The sequence below is a fragment of the Paramacrobiotus metropolitanus genome, unplaced genomic scaffold (assembly GCF_019649055.1).
Source record: "Paramacrobiotus metropolitanus isolate TYO unplaced genomic scaffold, Prichtersi_v1.0 Parri_scaffold0000162, whole genome shotgun sequence".
Taxonomy (NCBI): Eukaryota; Metazoa; Tardigrada; class Eutardigrada; order Parachela; family Macrobiotidae; genus Paramacrobiotus; species Paramacrobiotus metropolitanus.
In genome coordinates, this window is record NW_026570382.1 from 116,222 (window position 1) to 136,089 (window position 19,868).

The 19,868-nt window shown below is 42.2% G+C and overlaps 3 protein-coding genes and 1 pseudogene across 3 annotated transcripts; 1 reads left to right on the forward strand and 3 right to left on the reverse strand.

Annotated features, from left to right (window-relative positions):
- Positions 1–5,647: 5,647 nt before the first annotated feature.
- LOC129600070 (uncharacterized) lies at positions 5,648–7,523 on the reverse strand. The gene is made up of 4 exons (XM_055498461.1): positions 7,316–7,523; positions 7,088–7,229; positions 6,225–6,697; positions 5,648–5,896 (listed from the first exon to the last, which is right to left on the reverse strand). The coding sequence occupies exons 1-4, from the start codon at positions 7,470–7,472 to the stop codon at positions 5,880–5,882; spliced, it is 789 nt and encodes a 262-aa protein (XP_055354436.1). The 5' UTR covers positions 7,473–7,523; the 3' UTR covers positions 5,648–5,879.
- A 2,744-nt stretch (positions 7,524–10,267) lies between these two features.
- On the forward strand, positions 10,268–11,777 carry LOC129600068 (uncharacterized; annotated as a pseudogene).
- Positions 11,778–14,196: 2,419 nt separating this feature from the next.
- Positions 14,197–15,565, reverse strand: LOC129600047 (uncharacterized). The gene is made up of 2 exons (XM_055498438.1): positions 15,398–15,565; positions 14,197–15,266 (listed from the first exon to the last, which is right to left on the reverse strand). Exons 1-2 carry the CDS (start codon positions 15,438–15,440, stop codon positions 14,269–14,271), a joined length of 1,041 nt encoding a protein of 346 aa, XP_055354413.1. The 5' UTR covers positions 15,441–15,565; the 3' UTR covers positions 14,197–14,268.
- A 2,331-nt stretch (positions 15,566–17,896) lies between these two features.
- LOC129600062 (uncharacterized) lies at positions 17,897–19,355 on the reverse strand. The gene is made up of 2 exons (XM_055498453.1): positions 19,258–19,355; positions 17,897–19,138 (listed from the first exon to the last, which is right to left on the reverse strand). Exons 1-2 carry the CDS (start codon positions 19,304–19,306, stop codon positions 18,165–18,167), a joined length of 1,023 nt encoding a protein of 340 aa, XP_055354428.1. The 5' UTR covers positions 19,307–19,355; the 3' UTR covers positions 17,897–18,164.
- Positions 19,356–19,868: the final 513 nt, after the last annotated feature.

Sequence of the window (19,868 nt, forward strand, 5' to 3'; positions counted from 1 at the left end):
GGAATATCTTTATTAATCTTTCCAAATCTACTAGCGCTCTTCAGTACATTTATGAGGCTTTCTGTAGAAGGCCGGGATACTGGTGGAATACTGGTAGCCTGAGATGGGGGAGCGGAAGGACTGGCTGTCACTTGCACCAGAGTGGATGACAGTGTTTTTGGGCAGACATTCCTGTGTGTTCCCCATCCACGCAGTTCCTTACCACATCCCGAACACAGAAACGATTGAGTGGGCATAAGCGAGCTGTAAGTAAAGGTACAAGGGCAGAAACAAACTCTACAGAACAGACAACATCAGGCCTTGAACGAGGAAACGACGTACCCACATTACTTGGGGTTCATTTAGCATTCCCCCCAAGTAACTTCGTTGAAAGCCCGAGAACAACACAAGAGATTGAGGAGATCCATCACAGGAGATCCATCCATTCGATCTATGAGTTGAATTCTGAAGCAACAGGCTGCAAAAAAATTGCGATGAACAGGTCCCGCATCTCAAAGCCTCAAAAATTGCGATGAAAAGGTCCTGCACCTTTTTATTAAATAACCGCGATATAAATCTAAATCGCTTAGAGTTAGGTCGATATCAATAGTGCACAAAATATGTAATGATATTCGGTAGATATATGCTAATCAGTTAAAAAGAATAATTTCAGATATTATCCGTTTGCAGAGAGCACAGATATTATCCGTTTGCAGTAAGCGAAGAGCGGCAAAAACTTGTTTGCATTAAAATAACGCGTTAAATACAGTACGAGTACTACAGTACGAGTACTCGTACTTACAGCAAGCACATACAACGATACTGTAGCTGGAAAGATTTTACCATACTCTTCGACAGACAGGTAACAGATCCTTGCCGATTAAATAAATAGGTCCGGGGGGGGGCGGGGTCCGGGATGTTGTTTGATTTTCGGTTTATTGCGACTTTGTGTCGTTTTTCAGTCGGTTTTGCGACTGAACGGTCAACGCGCATAATAATTCTTCCATAATTTTACTGCATTCCAAATTGCGTGGACAGTTGGTACTGCTGTCAGGAAATCCAAATAAAACTGTCATGCGTAACGGAAACGGCAGTCTCGGAATAACTGGAAATAGCTTCACGGCGTCACGGGTGAAGGGTGGGCGACATCTGTGGACTGTAGTGCCCGTCTGCTGATTACCAGTGGCTTTGGAATGCACAGGCACGAAATGGCAGAGTACTCTGTACATGTAGTTTAAAATTTTTGTTTTTGGGGAAATGACCCGGTATTCATTTGCTGCTGGTATACAAATTTTACTTTTGCGCTCTCCAAAATGAATTTTTCTCATCGCTCTGCATATTACCGGTGTATTATACCGCACCGTTATCTAAAGTAATTTCAGTCTATAACCGCTATGTATTGTACCGACCGTAATACCAACCCTTGCAATGCACCAAAAATCTGATTATTATTAAATCGCGAAAAGCACATGTGAGAACAGCCATGAACAAAAACTACAATTTTTTCAAATTTGTATAAGTGAAGATCCTTCCGAAATTCACAACGATAGCAACTGCACAGAACGAGGCCTTTTTTCCAACTTTATTGTGTCAAACCAACGCACAATATTATGAGCAGACACTTCCATGTTGAGTTTTACAATGTAAAACTCAACATGGCAGTGTCTGTTCGCAATATTGTGCGCTGGTTTGACACAATAAGCCAACCACAAGCAATAATGAGAAAAAAGAAATAGCCTAAAGAAGACAACAAGGATGATATTCCGCACAGCAAACACTTTCCAATTGCGAGCATATCTGGCGCAAATTTCGATGAGTATCGCCGACATTGGCATAAAAATGGAAAGGAGGAAACACATTCTCCGTTTATCCGTCGCAGCTGTTATCCTGCTTGAGGCAGACCTTTTCACAGTCTGCATATAACTTACAGCATTTCTGATTTTTGGAACAAGCCTTATCATCCTTGCATACGGGAGTCTTCACTGAGCCGACCGTTGTAATGAAATCCTTGGTACACTTGACGCTGATGCCGGATGGCTTGGATATGGTGCTGGGACAGCCCAGGTTAACGCAACCCAGGGATTGTACCGTCTGAATGATGACGGTCAGTATCAGTACAAACTCAATAAAACGGGAGTACATGTTGAAAAATTTCGGTGGTAGGTAGAGGAGTGAACAGTTTAATTTTCGATAGGTTTCAGTAAATAATCGGCTATCCGCAGACTGAGTCGAAGGTAGCCGTGCACTGCATTTTATTTTATACGGAATGCGGTTTTTGCTGAAGTCCAACAGAGAGGAAATGCCACGTTGTTATGAGTCTGGCAATGTTAAATGTGCCGGTTTAGAGCTGTAAACAGTAAACAACAATGTTTCAGCAGATTTTTGTTGCAGTTTGGTATATTGCAAGAGTTTGTCATTGCAGTGTATCGAATTTGTGCACAATAAATAATAGCAGTGTTGGAATGTCAATGGTCTCACAATGTAATACAGATTTTGTAGCCTGTATGTATGATTTCAGTACAATAATTGGTCAAGATTCGATTCTTGCAAAGGAAAAAGAATTTTAAATTTGTTCTGAGCACAAATGCACGATAGAAATTTCCTGGTTAAACTGACCCCTTATTGAGTGAAGGGCCTGCGTAAACAGGGAATTTCTGGTTCACTTTTCACTGTTCATATATTCACTACAGTAATTTTTCGCCTCCCCTCCATAAAGGATTTTATTCATCATGTACACAATCAGCAACGTCATGAAAACAGCTAAATCAAATAGCAAACGAAAAACCTGTCACAAAAATGCGCGTGAGGAAAGACACTTGCTTAGACCATTTGCGCCTTACCTCGCCGAATTTTTACACTTAAACGCTGAGACAAGATCAACGCTTTTACATATGGACAATGATTCCTGACTTCTATCTTTAAGGATAACAGCGGCAGCTTCGCATTAACATCCAAAAATTCATGTGCGCACAAATATTAATCAAGAAACATTCGATAAATAAGTGTTGCATCCCACGCATCGCATCGCGTTATTTGCACATACCGGTAAATGTCACACAATATGTCTTTAGCAGCTGCTTCTTCAGCGTAAGCGGTAGTGGTGGTAAAAGAAAGCTTGATCGTGAGCAAGTTGACCTAATGGTTATCCGGAAGGGTCCCCTCTCATTCAACTTTGCGACAAACTGGTCCGCACGTATCATTTTCCCATACTTTACAGCATTTCTGATCGGATGGACAGCTTGTGTCACTGCCACAAGCGGGAATAAAACTGCCGTCGATAATGGAAAAGGCGGTCCCGCAGATGACGGGACCAGGTCCACGGGTGATGCTAGGCAGCATCGGTGGTGTAGGACGCGCGGTTAACGCTGGACACTCTCCACGGTGTATTGCGGCAAGGTTCCCCGGCCTCCCATGTACTAGCAGTAAACTGCAGACAAGCAGAAATTGATACCGGTACATTTGTTGCGCACGTTTTGCTCCTGTAAGCCTATTGACAATCTCCCCCTCTTTTGGCAAGGAAAGATACAATCAAGGAAAGCTTTAAATTTTATTTTACAGTAGACTACAAGTTACCTAGCCACTTCAATATTTCAAGTAAGGCAGCAAGTTATCTGTCTGTAATATACGCCGAAATGTAGCTACAAATCCGGTTACACATGTGCTTGCTAGCTAAGACGCTTCGTGTAATCTTCGTAAACTCCATCATGCCACGAGGAAAATGGTTGGATATTTATACTTGCTGCCGACCGGTGACGGCCACCCACCACCCCTCGCATGCTTGTTAGAAGGAACTTGTTTGCAGCATTCAGAATACTGACTTCCGGTCGCGCTATCCATTCAGATTCTAAGAGGTAATGTTCTCGGTGTTATGGGCACTTTGCCGGACATGGAAGAAATGACCGGAGAGTTTTTCTTATAGCTCGTTATGTTATCTTTGTTCAAGAAGGTTTAATTCACTTTTGTTAAACGGCAAACATGCCGTTAGGCGTTAAGAACGGTTCTCAATACTTCTATACATACCTACTTCTCAAAACTGAATACGGTTCTTTAATACCGTAGTTTAATACGTACGTACGTACCGCTGAACTGTTGCACAGCGGTCGCGGTCAAGTATAATGAAGCGAATTTACGTAATACAGCATTTCGATTTTTGCAAACCAATTAATTATACTCAACTTTTGATTTCACAATCCACAGATTAATAAAAAATCATTATTATATGCAGGAACATCAGAGATACAGGTAGACCGCATTGCAAGTGTTATTACTTCTTACTGTGCACCACCAATAAACTTAAAGTAAGGTCTTTATATCTAGTAGGTAATAAGAAATAATTTTTTAAAATTCTGCTCCCCGAGTTCTCTTTCATTGTGAAATGTTGTTGCATATCGTTATGCTGGCGACAGTTGTTCATTGTCTTCGGCGTAGAAATTTTTATGTTTTCATGGGAATATAACTGCATTAGGCTCAGCAGTCCGGTGTCACACAGACCTTTCCGCAGCTGTTGTCCGTATACAATTTACAGCAAATCTTTCCATCCGAGCACCCCTTGTTGTCCTTGCATACAGGATATTTGGCCGCGCCAACCGATGTCATGATGTAGTCCTTACTGCAGGTTACGCTGATAGTGGCTGGCTTGGGTTTGGGTGCTGGACAGTCGGGATTACTGCATTTGGAATGTACCGTGGTAATGATAATCGCCAATGTCAATACCGACACCACAATGCGCATGTACATGCTGGACATATTTTGGTTAATATGGATGCAGAAATGATCTATTTACAGCAAATTTGCGGAACAGATCAGCAATGTGCAAGGTGTATAACAAACTGCAGACGAATAAAAAGAAGTAATGAACAGCTGTTTGCTTACGTGATATCACGTTTCTGTAGCTGCCGAACGAAGAGGAAGTGCAGTACTGCCACGTATTACATAACTTGTACAGATACCGGTTTTGATCGGTGAACGGCAATCTGATTTCAACATATTTCGCTTGCTCGTCATATCCTGGGCTTTTCATTACATTGTACCGGATTTTTCGCACAATTAATTTGTATCACTGATTTGACGTGCAGTGTTTTCCGCTGTACGGCTAATATCATATTTTATGCCGTATTTGACCGTTGGAAGCAGTCGGAAGCCGTTTGGTTGTATACGATCTACAACCATGAAGTGTACAAACTTCCGCCCTACCTGGTTGAACTGATCGACTTTAAAGATCTGTCATCGCAGTACAATCTCCGGAAGCCGAAATGAATCCGAGCCAGAGCGAAACAGAAAATCGGAGAAAGCACGCTGGCCATGCGGTTAAAGAACGTTTTTTTGAGCGGATTCAAAAAGGTAGTTCACATATACTCAGTGTTAGCGGTGCTAGCTTTTTCACTTTCGCTCTGAAAACTGTTAATCTGTCTAAATAATCTCTTCTGGAATTTTTTGTTGCATTTTTTACCGACCAGACACTGAAGTCCTGTTAAACGGGTTGTCTGCTCCTGATACTTGAATGAATGAATGCATGTACATTATAGAGTAAAATTTCACTCTAAACTCTAAACATCTAGGAAGTTGAGCTGTTTATTGACCTGAGTACCATTGTAGCATTCCCAGTTTGACTTTAGTTTAAAATTAAAAATTACTGATTGATACAACTCCGTGAATTTGCAACCGCAATATTACGCTCATAACAAACAAATGTACAACCAACTTATGTATATCTATATACATACTTCTGTCGGTAAAGACTGCAACTCAAGTCAGACCCATCGCATTTATGCAGGGTTTAAAACAGTTTTTTACAACATTCGAAAGAACAATGATTGTTTTTGGGAGCTTGACCGTGAGCAATGGTAGAAATTAATTTCAGTGATTTCGTGCCTTCTTTGGAACGTTCCTGGAGTCTTTGACTATCCGGTCGCATATGCTACGAAATAAAACAGAATAAATGTCTTAAAAGGCAACAGTATTTCCAAAAATAATTACCGAATTTACATCAAAAGTAGAAACATTTATATGATTAATATTGTATTTCCGCAATAATTACACACGTTTTACTGCATAACCGAATAATATGAGTATTATACGGGTAATTTGTACTTTGTATCTGTACTTAGTATCTGTACAAATGTGTGAACAGGCAGTAATTTTTTATCCAGGCAGTAAACGTACGGTAACGTATTGAAAATTAATTTAAAATTAATAATCCGTGTAGAATTATCTCGGAGGTACAGTGTATGTTTGCAAATACTTACGATCGGGACACGTTGTTACGGCTGCATTACACTGATACCGCGCCACCAACGCCAGACAATCTAACCGGCTCAGTCGCGGTATGAAAAAGTTCTGATTCGTCGGAGCATCCACCGGGTTGGTGTACACCGGCAACCCGGTACCCGTTGTCGACTGGAATTTCGCGGGCGCATATAAGGTCACCGAGTAATAGTCAAAGGGACTGGCGATGACATTCGTTAGCGTTGATTGGAAGGGTGAATAAATATTGAATCCCTGCAGTGAGATATCCACATTGGCCGGTATAACGGTGATAGGTCGGTCTAGGCGCTGGAATTCATTGAGAAGACCTAAGGTGTTGGCCAGGAACTTGACGACTTCTCGTGTATTGCCAACACAACCTCCCGGAGCTCCCGATACCAGGATCAGTTTCTGTCCTAGCCGGTTCTGTGCTACGGCGTGGGCGCCGATAGCCATGCAAATAAACGGTCGAGTCCTGTAATGTGATTATGGAACATGTGCATTATGGAACATCTTATGTTAAACGTTTGGCCATACCGCAATAAAAATAAAAAGTCGCTGTACATTCCAAACAAAAATATAAAAGGCAGCTAAACTTGTGAAATTTATAAATCGCAAAATCCATATATAAAAACCTAGTATTTTTTGAACTCTTAAATTGCAAAAACATCTGTAGGTTCCCTATAATATAAACCCCGGGAGATAAGGCAGAGGAAGCAAACTTGTTTTGAGCATATAATTTGCTGAAAGAGAGAAATTAAATTTACTGTTATTTAGGGTGAGTTTTTATGATTACACGGATTTGTGAATTGGTATCGTTATGAATGCTTGCAAAAAATACATGATAACTATTTTTATCATTTACCCGTTGTTCAGATTAGCCGTAATCCATAGGAAGTCCCCGGGTGGTGTGCCGGGTGTGGTGAACTCGAAGAAATTGACACATCCATTGAGATCGGCATTAATTAACGATATTCCCTCTCGTATATTGCGCACTTCCGCCCCGGCTGAAAATAATCAAGCATGATTCAGTTTACCGGAAACACATTTTTAAATTTACGATTTTCTGTAGAAATGTTGGCAGAATGCGTACTGTAGCGACCGGTTTCGATGTAAACCGGAATGCGGGTAACCGTGTCAGTGGTGCTCAATCTCGGCCAGTTGTTGAACCGCGGATCGGTGTTTAATACTGCCCCCTGGAGAGAGGACGGCACCGCTAATAGTATGCAAATCAGAAAATGAAATCGCATTTTTTACATGCACTGGCTAAACGATAGGCACTGTACAGTGTACACCCTGTGCTGTCCTGACTATGTTAGAGAGACTGAAATCTTATTTCGTCGAGGAGTTCGTTTAATTTAAATTCTGCAGTTTTTTGGAAGGTCTGGGTTAAGATGATCTACGTTGCGCAACTGTTAGTGACACTGAATGCGCTTGTTTGCGCTGCGTAAGCGTTAGATGTGTCCACTCTGGCACAGACTGCATAATGAGCGTTTATCGTGCTCGCCATGCTACACTTGTATTATAACGAGGGTCATGTAGACACCGTTCCGGTGAAGCGACGATGAAGAAACCGCTATACAGCCTATTGTGTATTTGTACAATTTGAAATTTATAATAAACCTAATCTCCATACAGCATCTATCACGGCTAACACGATACGGTGTACAGTACTCCTATTTCGATTTTGATAATTATACTGCATGGCAGTTATACTGCACCGATTAAGTACTGAATCATTAAACTTTTCTCAAAAATACAGTTACCCAACTTTGTGCTTCTCCTTATCTAATCCAGTGAGTAAACACGGCCTTTCATCTTTCCGAGATTAAAACTCTTTGTACAGCGTGGGCGAGCAGAAAATAACTTTGAATACGAGGCGTGTGTCCCTTACTTAGATAGAGCACATTTACCTTACCATACTTAGATAACTGTGTCCGTGTTGTGCACTCAATGTGCAGCGCTGTCAACCACCCAGAGATGGCAACGCTAGGGCGAATTTGAAAAATGTGTTGATTCAGCCGTTGATAACTTCAATTGCTCACATCTCGTGAATGTGGGAACAAAACTGTTCAAGCAATATCTCAAAGATGCAGAAAAAATTCACAAGATATTTGATACCAAGTAATATAGGATTTAGAGCAACTGAAAAAAGTTGCAGCCTTTTTGAGTTTCTCGTAGACACACTATAGGATCTCTTCGTGGACCCCTTCAACGTAATACTTACTATGCTATGTCTATGGGAAACAGAAATGGCTCTAATTTATTTCAGTCGCTCTAAATCCTGACTTACTTGGTATCAAAAAACTTGTGAATTTTTTCCACATCTTTTAAGATATTCCTGGAACAGTTTTGTTCCCATTCGATGTTAGCAATTGAAGTTATCAACAACTCATTAACAGATTTTTCAAATTCTCCTGACGTTGCCATCTTTGGTGGTTGACACTGACAACACAGTTATCTTAGTATGGTAAGGTAAATGTGCTCTATCTAAGCAAGGGACACACGCCTCGTAGCAGAGGTGATTTGAGTAATCAATGCACGTTTACGCTGAGTTTTCACGAGACAGGCTGCGGTGGGTGAGAAAATCCCATTGCCTATAACGCTTTCTGGCTGCTTCTTGCGCATAGATTACCGATCAGCATTCAAACGATAACAGTAGATGCCGAATGTGGATAACGTTTTTCGTGACAATGAGCACGGATGCGACGTATCTAAACTGTAGACTGGACACTGGACAGTCGCTTGACAGCCACTAATGTTGCCAGAAGTGCTCCAATCTAAAATGAATTATATATATATATATATATATATATATATATATATATAATTATAAAAGTTTGGTAGTGCATAGAGTGAAAGGTAGAGTGGCCTGGTAGTGTACCGAGTGAATGGTAGTGTCAAAGGTTGTGCACGGAATGAAAGGTAGTGCCCGAAAAGATTGTGCACGGAATGAAAGGTAGCGCAAAAGGTTGTGTACGGAGTAAAAGGGTGTGAAAGGGTGTGTACGGAGTGGTCACCATAATTATAACAATGACGATGTAGTGCTATGGTCACATAACGCAATATCACAGTATTTTTAAAATGAGTACCTGTAAGTAATAAACAGGGTAAGGGGTGCTCATGTAGCTAAAATAATTAAAAAACCTGGGTGGGAGGGGTGCATATAACGGTTGCTGTTTTACACCGCCCTCAGTTAGACATATAGAGTGCTTGTACATCTACTGTAAGAATCTCATGATTCCAGTGTATTCTGTTAGTGCTAATTAAATTTCAAAGAAATCGAAATTTAGAAAAGTCACGTTTAAATTCCGAATATTCGGATTTTATTTTTACCGCAGTTTAAATTTCGAATATTCGGAATTCATATTGCCACATTTTGAATTTCGAGTAATCGGAATTCAAATTACGGCATTTTAAATTTCAAATATTGTATTTGACAATCTGAAAAAATATATTTAGATTACTGGGAACTGGAAATACTTGAATTTGAATTCCGAGTACTCGGAATTGGTATCGAAATTCTTTCACATGCAATTTCGAGCACTTGCGGCAAGGCTGTCAGCCACTATGCCGCAAAACAGCTTAAATCCAGCTGCTCCAGTTTTTTTTATCTTGATTGGCCGACAGCAAGCTACGTATAAAACGTCACAGTGCACGTATAAAAATACGTCACAGTGCATAATTGTTACGGGAGAAAACAAAGGTACAGTATGCGGCATACTGTATGCCGACAACTTTTGTTGCGGTAGACAAAGGTCGGCTTGCATGATGTGGGTTGGCCGGAGACGGAAGACAAGCTCACAAACGTGACAGCGCTCCAATCACTGCGAACCGCACACGGTTCACACAGTGAAAGCGGCCACATTGAGGCACACTACAGTAGTGGAAGCAGTTTTCTCGTGGTTTTATGAGCTACTTCGGAACCGGTGCGATAGCGTCGAATTAATTTCCCTTTTTACTGTTTTTTGTTCGGTTTTCCATTTTCCATCAAACATGACGATTATATGTACACGTAAGCTTTAATCATAAGCCGATTTGCAACATGGTCGATCCACTGACCTTGGCATTCCTCGGAGTCTCAGTGCTCGCGTTTTTGATGACGGGACGTCCGGATGAAGCACGTATTAAGGAGCTGGTTAAGATAAACGAAGAAGTTCAAGCGCAGCTGAAATACCTGGCGGCATTCGTCGAGCGACCCATAAAAGACCGGGAGAAGAAGTTCGATTTCGTCAACAGCCTGAACTTGAACGATTCGTCAGACGGACTCCGTATTGCTCTTGGGACCTAAGGGAACGGGCAAGAGCACTGTTTTGTGGTTGCTGAACAAGGGCGAGAAACCCAAGCAAAGTACTTCCGACGGAACGGTGGAAATGATCAATAATAACGGGTGCATGGATTCCATTGGATTGCGCGGTTGGTCACCGGAGGATCTGATGAAATTCGGCGTTGTGATGATTTACGTTGGTGTACCGCGGGATCTGATCGTATTCGGGAATAATGAGCGTCTTGATCTTCCGCTGACATTTCTGGGATTAGTGGGCATAAAGGATCCCATGATCACCATCTTTGCCAGCACTTTCTGGAGATTCTTGGAGCCACCGAACGGCGGAAGGAAAAGAATTCATTTGGTCGAGGACGGAGTGGGGTACGCCGCGTGGAGCCGGCAGAAGATTTGGATCTGGTGTATGATCTGGCAGCGTACGAGAAAATCAAACAGTTCCATCGCGGCACGTCACACGAAAAGCGTTCCGGCAATACTGTCCCCCATGCCGGACACCTCTAAATTCGTTCCGACAATAATGTTCCCCATGCCGTGCACCTCTAAATTCGTTCCGGCAATAATGTTCTCCATGCCGGACAGCTAGTAATTCGTTCCGGCAATAATGTCCCCCATGCCGGACACCTCTAAATTCGTTCCCGCAATAATGTCTCCCATGCCGGACACCTCTAAATTCGTTCCTGCAATAATGTCCCCCATGCCGGGCACCTATAAATTCGTTCCGGCAATAATGTCCCTCATGCCGTACACCTCTAAATTCGTTTCGGCAATAATGTCCCCCATGCCGTACTCCACTAAATTCGTTGCGGCGATGATGTTCCTTCAGCAAACAACTTCTGGCAGTTTTTTTTTTACTGGTAACGCTATGGTAACGCCGGTGGTAGTTTTTCAAAGTTCACCGATTGATCTGAAAATCAGCTTTTCGTGGTAGGTCCTCCATGTCACCATTCTGGCCAAAGGGTTACCATTTTGGCGATGGTGGCAGGGGGGACACGGCAAAAATGTCAGGGGGGACAGGGGGGACATTTTTGCCGGTCACACACGCCAATGTGACCATCATGATGACATCCAGCAACTGTTACGGAAACGACAAGATGCCGGTATTCGTCCATTTGGGTACTTGCTTAACGAACTGGGCTCCAAGTTGACCGTGGAAATGAATAATGGACACATCGTGGAGGCGTTTTTCCGACTGGTCTATGTGTTCGAGAAGAAGTACGGAAGAGACCGGCTGAAATTTATGAACCATGCCACATTGCAGAATTTTGACTAGGTAATTTTGCGAAGTGTCTCGAGGCAGTTGTATTAGATTTTACTGTTTGATTAGGCTTATGTTGTCCGTTACTTCGTGCTGTCTGGTTTGGACGAAATAAATGAGAATTTATTTGAATTATTATTATACATCGATGAAGGCTGATTTGCCAGTCTCAATAATTTGCGTTATACTGAAATTATCAGCTGTATCGCATACACATGCAACTGAAATAATTGATTTTACATTGCGTACTACTTTTTCGCTCTTGTTTACGAGTTCCTTGTTATCCGCAAAAGTAAACAAAGGTTTAAAACTGGATTGAGTCTGTTTTGTTATGAGCAGGTGATGTCAAAGGTAGAAAAATCTAAAAATTGGAGAAAGAAGAACAGATTCATATTATCACCTTGTGGCTTGTACAGAGTATTACAAGTGTTCGTATTTACAGTAAGAATAAATTTTTCACCCTCTAGATATCTGTTTTTGAATGGATTTCACACAGTGACGTTGTCGAACAGATAGATCTATGGGCTATAAATATCATGGTTGCAATATTATGTGCTGCTTATTGTACGAGAAATGCATGCCGACACCAGTATTACTGTACCTCAGCTCCCGTGCACAATCTACACTCGATCTTCATACGGCGGGTATGACTATTTAGGAAAGGCCCATAAGGCGACACGCAACTGCCCACGACGAACACCTTGCCCTCTACTCGCGGGACAATAGTGAGTCTGCGATGTCCGCCTGGGGAAGCAACCGGGCGCCGTAAAACGCATTTAATCAAGGGAGCAGACAGAAATTCGTTAGACACACGCTCTATCTAACTCAGTACTTTTGATTAAAAGCGGTGCCCGTTTTACGGTTTACGGCGGATACCGCATACTCACTAATGATGTGTGGTTTCCGCTTCAGAAAATTTCGAGAGCAATGGAGCAGTCGCAATGCAGGCGTCGCACTTTGAATATCCGCGCTGCTGATGAAGTCAGACTCAATAGGTGCTATTCGCAGAGAGTCCTGATTTTTTCTTTTGGAACAACCCAAAACCGATCTCATTATCCAGAATTAGACTCTCCAAATGCCTCAAGTCTATAAACCTGTACCGTACCGTTCCAGTGTGTCGATAGTGGACGTATCAAAGCTGATCAGCTGTACTTCGGACATGTGGGAAAAGTCCTTCTTAACTTCCAAATGTGAGCTGTCAAACTGCACTTCGAAACGTCATCGCCTGTTCGAGATTCCGGCGTCGTAAGCCTTGAACGATGTGACACGAGTTGGAGATAACGGTCATATCAGCAGTTTGCTGCCACTGGGTTCCAGAGCGACCCAGTGTGCTGGGTCGCTTGAGTCACCTTTCTTTAGTACCCGAATGGTAACACCGCGGTTCGGGCGAATTCTGCTACTGTTTCGCGCTAACTCTACCCTGTCCGAGCGTTTTGCCTTTTGACACTCGACTGTCTGATATGTTCTGGACACCGTGTGATACTTGTAGTAATATAAAGTAACAATTGTGCGGTAATGTCGCAGTCCTCGAGGTTTTTTACAAGACTGCAAATACGTTTTGCAGCGCTCATGGCAAACGCAACACATTCTTCTTTTGTGAGCAAACGAGCTATAAAATGAAAGGAAAGACCGGTGTTTGGCAGCCTGATATTATCTCAAGAGCTGAAAGAAGACTTCATTTATGGAAAACGCTAGTCAGTGGCGATGGCGTAAGTTTAAGCGCTTAATACAGCCAATTTTTGAAGTGTTCGAATTGGCAACGATGCCATAAATTTGATAGAACCAAGCGGTTTTATATAGCAAGCTTTTGTCAGCGCTTCACTAATAACAAACCAGCATGTGTCACCGCAATTTGACCTTACGTTAGACTTTCCTATTTATATAGTACCATGCAACCCGTGAAGAGGCGATGCACTAAGCACTTCCTGAAACGTTAAAGTTGATATTCCTACCATTAGTGCCGTTTACTTCATGCTGGTTACAGGCCTCGACATTCTTAATGGGCAAACGTTACAAGTAGCATGCGGTTCATGTTACTGACAGCAGTTCCGACAACCGTACCATCCTACATGTAGCTAGGTCAACTTGATGTCGAATTCCGGTCAAAATATCAGCCTACTAGAACGACTAAAATATTCTGTATACTACAACGATTCGGCTGATAACATTAGGTGACCTGCATATGCCTCATTTAGTTTTTAATTCATATCCAATACGTACAACGCACTAGCTACTCCGCACATTACATATTTCCGAGACTGCCATCTCATCACTATGCATAGACGCTGGTCATATGAAAAAATTAAACCTTAAATACTTCGAAGTGGGAAGTTTATTCTCTACATTAGTTGTACGAAAGTGGTTAAACGTTTTTAGAATTCCCACAACAATATTACTACACCTAATTGCTACAAAGATAAAATAAATGTATCTCCCTGAGTACGTTTTCATTGTTCATATGCTGTATTAATGAACGCCGCACTGTGACACCGTCGAACCGAAAAAGCTAGAAATGACACCCTATATTGTCACAATATGTATTGTACGAGAAATCCATGCCGACGCGCGTATTGTTGTAAGTTAGTTCCCGCGCACAATCTACACTCATCATCTGCGAGTGCAGGCTCCCCATGGGGTGAATATACGGCGACAGGTAATTGCCCACGATGAACACTTCGCCCACTTCTCTTTCGGCAAGAAGCTGTCTCAGCTTTAGAAAATTCCGGAACCATGTCATCGAGCAGTCACAGTGCAGATGTCGCAACTCCATTACTTCGCGGTTGCTCATAAACTTCGGTTTATATGTACCAGTTGAGGAACGTTCTGCCAACATTTCTTTTGCGTTCAGTTCAAAGGTTATGTCCTTCTCCAGCATCAAACTCCGTAGGTGCGGCAAGTCCATAAACGTGTATCGCTGCAGGTGATCGATGACCGACGCGCCAAAACAGATCATCCGTACTTCCGGCATGCGAGCAAAATCCTGCTTGTAGACAACCAACCTGCGGCCTTTGCACACTTCAAAACGCAGTAATCGGGGCAGGATGCCGGCTTCGTAGACCTTGCCTGTGGTGAAATGGTTATTGGAAATAACGGTCAGATCTACGATTTGGAGCCGAATGGGTCCAATAACGTCAGAATCTACCGAACGGCTTTTCTCCGCCAGCACGATGGTAACAGCTCGGTTAGGGCTGATTCGGCTGATGTTTCCCGTAAAATCTTGCATATCGGAACGTTTTTTCTGTTGACACTGCAGGATTCTTAAGATGGTCCTGGATAAGGGGTGATTTTTGTAGTTGTAATCGTGTTCAGTTATGTTGCAGTTAGGCTGCATGGTTGGCAGCAGTCCGCAGCCATGCCGTTCATCTATGGCAGCGAGGGCATTGCATTCATCCATTGTCAGCAAATCAGTGCGGAAAGGAAAGGGAAAAGTGGTGTTTGGCAATCCAGTTTTCTCATAGTCAAACGTTGGATGATGGCAGTCCTTTTCGAGGTTCATGCCGGAACCTGTGCATTATTGTTGTTTGGTTATATTCACATTTAATTGGAGTACTCGCTTGTTATCTTAAAATTACCACTTGCACGGTAGTAATGCTTCGGTGTACCATTTGTCGAAAAACAAAATAGCGAATGCTCACCTGTTACGACTGTTAATACAGACAATAATCCAATTACAAGCATTTTGAGAAAAGTGCTACTTTGCGTTATTTTTTAACATTGATTTCCACGTTTCAGTACTGTACACAGCACAGCACCCCTGCATAATTTTCGAGAATATCACTAAATCAGTTAAAGCACGCATGCAGACGCTTTAATAATACACATACATCAAAGTTCAAACGTTTTCGTACATGCATAAAGTTTGCTGGCTCAGACTATTGCTACAGTCTACACTATGTGGTGTATTAACAAACACTTGGGGACCAAACGTACGACGGAAGATACGGTAGGTTAACCTGCAAGTTTCTAGTTGTACGAGTATTTACGAAACGTGAAATTTTCTTATGAACACGGGTTGTCAGATGATAATATGAGATCTTAAGGCAAGATGAACGGCGAAAATACGGACATTCTTCATTCTCGACATGGTGTTACGTTCAGATCTCCACTAGCGGTAGTTTCTTAATGTGGATGTTTATCCGAATGTGGCTATATAAGCGCCAAGCTTGCCAATGCTAGATGGTCCACAAAGGGTTTAGTCCACTGGAAGTCATCTAGCAGTCACTTAAATTCTGTTTCGTAAATAAAGTCTCAAAATCCACGTCGGGATTTCTACGTTAGACTTAGCTACCTACAGTGCTTGGGGCAGCACATACCGCTAGTGGAGATCTGAACGTAACAATAGTTTATGGTAACGTTTTCGTATTGTCATGCAAAGTCTGGAATGTAGCACACAAATACATATGGTATTGAACCAGTTATGATTGCAAGCATCTTGTTTACGGCAACTCACGCACGCACCGAACTCTTCAGTTCTCTTGTTTTATTGCGCACTGGATTAAAGCACGAGCATAAACTTCCGACGTATCCCTCCCATCGGGAACGGCATCCGTTAGCTCCTATAAGCTGTCATACTAGCCTTATGTTTTCTGAACCACGACAATTACCCTAGACCTAAACATAGTAATTTTGTGCGTTTCTCGGAAGATTTTAGGATGAACAACCGATTCCGTTCAACCGAGTTATGAAATTCTAGGTTTTGGTAAAATTTGCAAGTGACAACCAGTGTACTATCCCCGACGCTAACCCTAGTCAAAAAATGTTTTCTAAAGTGTATCCAGATACCTCAAAACCTCCACAGGCTATCATAAAATGTATCCACGGTAAGAATTTGGCAGCCAATTAGATATGGAATTATGAAATAATTAAAAATCCATATCTAAATGTTTCATATTTGTAACTACTGGGGATATGTAATATCCAGATTTAATGCAAAAGTTACTATTAAATCATTTTATAATTCTGACAAGGGTAATTCGGGTAAAATATAAATTCTTTACACTGACTAAAGTCTACCACATAATCTGGATTCAGGATAATAGCGTTACAAGCCCCGTATTATAGCGCTTCCGTTTGATTTTTAAGTCATTTACACATTGCACCACATTGCGCTGGTTATGTTACTTAAAGTCAAATCACTTCCGGTTGAACGCAGTATAGAGCGCACACTTTGTACTACAAATACAAACGGATGCAAGCAAACGCTTTAGCGAAAAGGTTAATACAATTAGCAAGTGTCAAAGCCTTTGACCTTTGGCCTCCGAAACTTTGTTAATGGCCAGTTTTATGACAAATTTGGTGGGAGATGTTTTGGCAGTTGGTGCTGCTATTAGTGCGGCCAAGGCAAAGCGAAGCACATACGGTCCGAACCCCGGGTACCGGCGGTCACCACAGTGCTAAAATACATACTTTAAGTGCATATTCTAAAATGAAATAAATCTATGATAATTTGGTAATTTGTCATAGCACACTCGAAAGGAGAGTTCTTATCAGCTACAAGTCAAATTGTAACAAGATGTATTGTATGAAAACTGCATGCCAACGCGAGTATTATTATATGTCAGCTCCCGTGCGCAATCCACACTGAACATCTGTGGGTTCCAGCTCGTTAAAGAAGGCGTATATGGTGACAGATAGTTGCCGACGATGAACACTTCGCCCACTTCTCTGTGAGCAATAATGTGTGGTAGTGCCCTGCAACGGATTGGGAAATCCGATCCACTCCGAACCCACTCCGTTTTTCGGAGCGGATTGGACGGGTTTTCATTTTTAAATTTCGGATTAGGAGTGGTTTCGGAGTTTAGACGTGTTTGAATGGACCGGATTCGGATTTGGTGATGAATCCGAATTACCCGAAATTAAATAAATATTTAATAACCATTTTTTATTGCAGTACCACAATGCAATATGTATTATGTAATAAGTAGCCGAACATGGGCGGCCGAACAGCACGTAGCCTTCTTAACGGGCTCCCGCCCTGTGTAACGAGCTACCTATTATTAGTGGCAAGTTGCATAGTAAATGCGAAGTTTGCAAACCGAAGAATCTCCCAGTTTTGTTAATAATGAAAGTGCAGTAATTCCCACATTTATTTGATTGTTACACTCCACATCGTTTACAATGTCGGAAGAACCGATAGAGATTTCTAGCGATGAAGAGACATCTACAAACGATTCTGGTAAAAAGCGTTTGCGTTCTTTTTCTGCAAAAGTTTATAAGCGCGGAGATATATCAAGTGGTTTGAACGATGGAAGCCTGTCAAAACGGCAGACTAGAAAGCGTTCAAAGGCATGGGAGAACTTTATGGAGATTTACGAAACTGAATCTGGAGACATCGTTCCATATGTCTGCTGTACTGGATGCAAAGACATTCTCAAGCACACGTCCGGAAATGGAACGTCTCATTTATCCCGACATGTCAAGGAGTCTTGCAGGCCGATTGTGCAGAAGAACCAGCCTAAAATCACTTCCTACGCTCAAAGCGAAAAGCCTCCCGCTGTTTCCATTACTGCCAAAACTCTGATCACGGAGAGCTGTGTTCGCTTTGTAGCAGAGGTAAGTTAAACATTTGTGTGGCTTCTGCTTCAGGAAATTCCGTAGCCAGGCAAATGAGCAACCGCAATGCAGTCGCCACACTTTATGGACACCACCGCTGGTAATGAACCTCGAGTCATAGGTGCGGTTTCGTCCAGCATACCATTCCTTAAGGTCCAACTCACGACTAATCTCTTTCTCCAACATCAGACTTTCCAAATGCGGCAAGTCCATAAATGTGTATTGTTCCAGTGTTTTGATGTTGGACAATCTGAAGCAAATCATCCGTATTTGCGGCATGCGGGACACATCCTTCTTTTTCACAACCAGATTGTAGCCATACTCCACTTCGATGCGCAATAACCGAGGTAAGGTACCAGCTTCGTAGACCTTCAACGTTGTCATGGACGTATTAGAAATAACGGTCAGCCCAACGATTTGCCACCGAATGGGCTCTATGACGTCGAAATGCACATGGCCGCTGGGATCGCTTTTCTCCACCAGCTCAATGGTCACAGCGCGGTTCGGACTAATTCTGCTGATGTTGCGTGTTAACTGCATTATGTCTGACCGATCCGCTTGTTCGCATTCGACTTCCAAGTAGGTTCTGGACAGGGCGTGATATTTGTAGTAGAAATCTTGTGTGGTAAAGTTGCAGCTGTCGATGTCCGACACCAGCGAGCAGATACGTCCTTCACCGATGGTCGCAAAGGTAATACATTCCTCCTTTGTCATCAAATCTGTTCGGAAAGGCAAGGAAAACGTGCCTTTTGGCATTGTGGCATTTCTAGTGTGCAAGTCGTGGGTCGCATTGCTGCAATCCTTTTCCAGGTCAGTGGCGGAACCTGTGTATGTAGCAGAGTTGTGTCACATTCGTGTTATTAATGAAAATTTATAAATGGCTTATAATTCTGAATGCTTGAACTCTTTTATAGCTGAAAAAAACATCTGAGCGAGTGCACACCTAGAACACGTTGCAATACTGACAATAATCCAAGTATCTGTATGAGCATTTTGGGATATCTGAAACTCTGGAGTCAGCATTGATTGTAGCAGAATGATTGTATACAGTATGTCTGGGAACACCCATTAACAGTGAAGCCGCATTATTTGCCGCCTTACACTGCTGAAATTGGATGAACAGCGTTTGCACGATGTAATGAAAAAGATAAAGTAATTAAACGGTGCTCGTGCAGCAAACTTAAACTGCGCGTATTTTCTCCACCAAAAATAGTGAGAACAAGCCGGCAATTTTGTACTTTACCCTTTCTTTACTGTTTTAGTTATATAAAATTTTATCATTCATCAAGCAAGCCCCGTTCCACACTATGCGTGTTAGACCGACATGGTGGAGGACTTCTTCTCTCTTATTCGTAACTATGGTCATAGGTTGGTTTTAATGGTTTTGTTTCAAAGAACAGATGATAGACTACAGTTTGCGATGTATAACCGTTAACTCCCTCATGTCCGTAAGTTCCAGGGAGTGGCCAAACATGGTCAAAACTGACCAAACGGAGTTCTCTGAGGTCCTGCTTCCCTTTACAGCCAACTCCACATCAGATAATTCCCAGAAAA

Excerpts from the sequence above, each read along its gene's own strand:
- LOC129600070 (XM_055498461.1), bottom strand. The coding sequence starts at position 7,472 with ATGCGATTTCATTTTCTGATTTGCATACTATTAGCGGTGCCGTCCTCT. Across the intron at positions 7,230-7,315 it reads CATCGAAACCGGTCGCTACA|CCGGGGCGGAAGTGCGCAAT; the intron begins GTACGCATTCTG and ends GATTATTTTCAG. Across the intron at positions 6,698-7,087 it reads ACGGCTAATCTGAACAACGG|GACTCGACCGTTTATTTGCA; the intron begins GTAAATGATAAA and ends ATCACATTACAG.
- LOC129600047 (XM_055498438.1), bottom strand. The coding sequence starts at position 15,440 with ATGCTTGTAATTGGATTATTGTCTGTATTAACAGTCGTAACAG. Across the intron at positions 15,267-15,397 it reads TGTATTAACAGTCGTAACAG|GTTCCGGCATGAACCTCGAA; the intron begins GTGAGCATTCGC and ends AATAATGCACAG.
- LOC129600062 (XM_055498453.1), bottom strand. The coding sequence starts at position 19,306 with ATGCTCATACAGATACTTGGATTATTGTCAGTATTGCAACGTGTTCTA. Across the intron at positions 19,139-19,257 it reads AGTATTGCAACGTGTTCTAG|GTTCCGCCACTGACCTGGAA; the intron begins GTGTGCACTCGC and ends CTACATACACAG.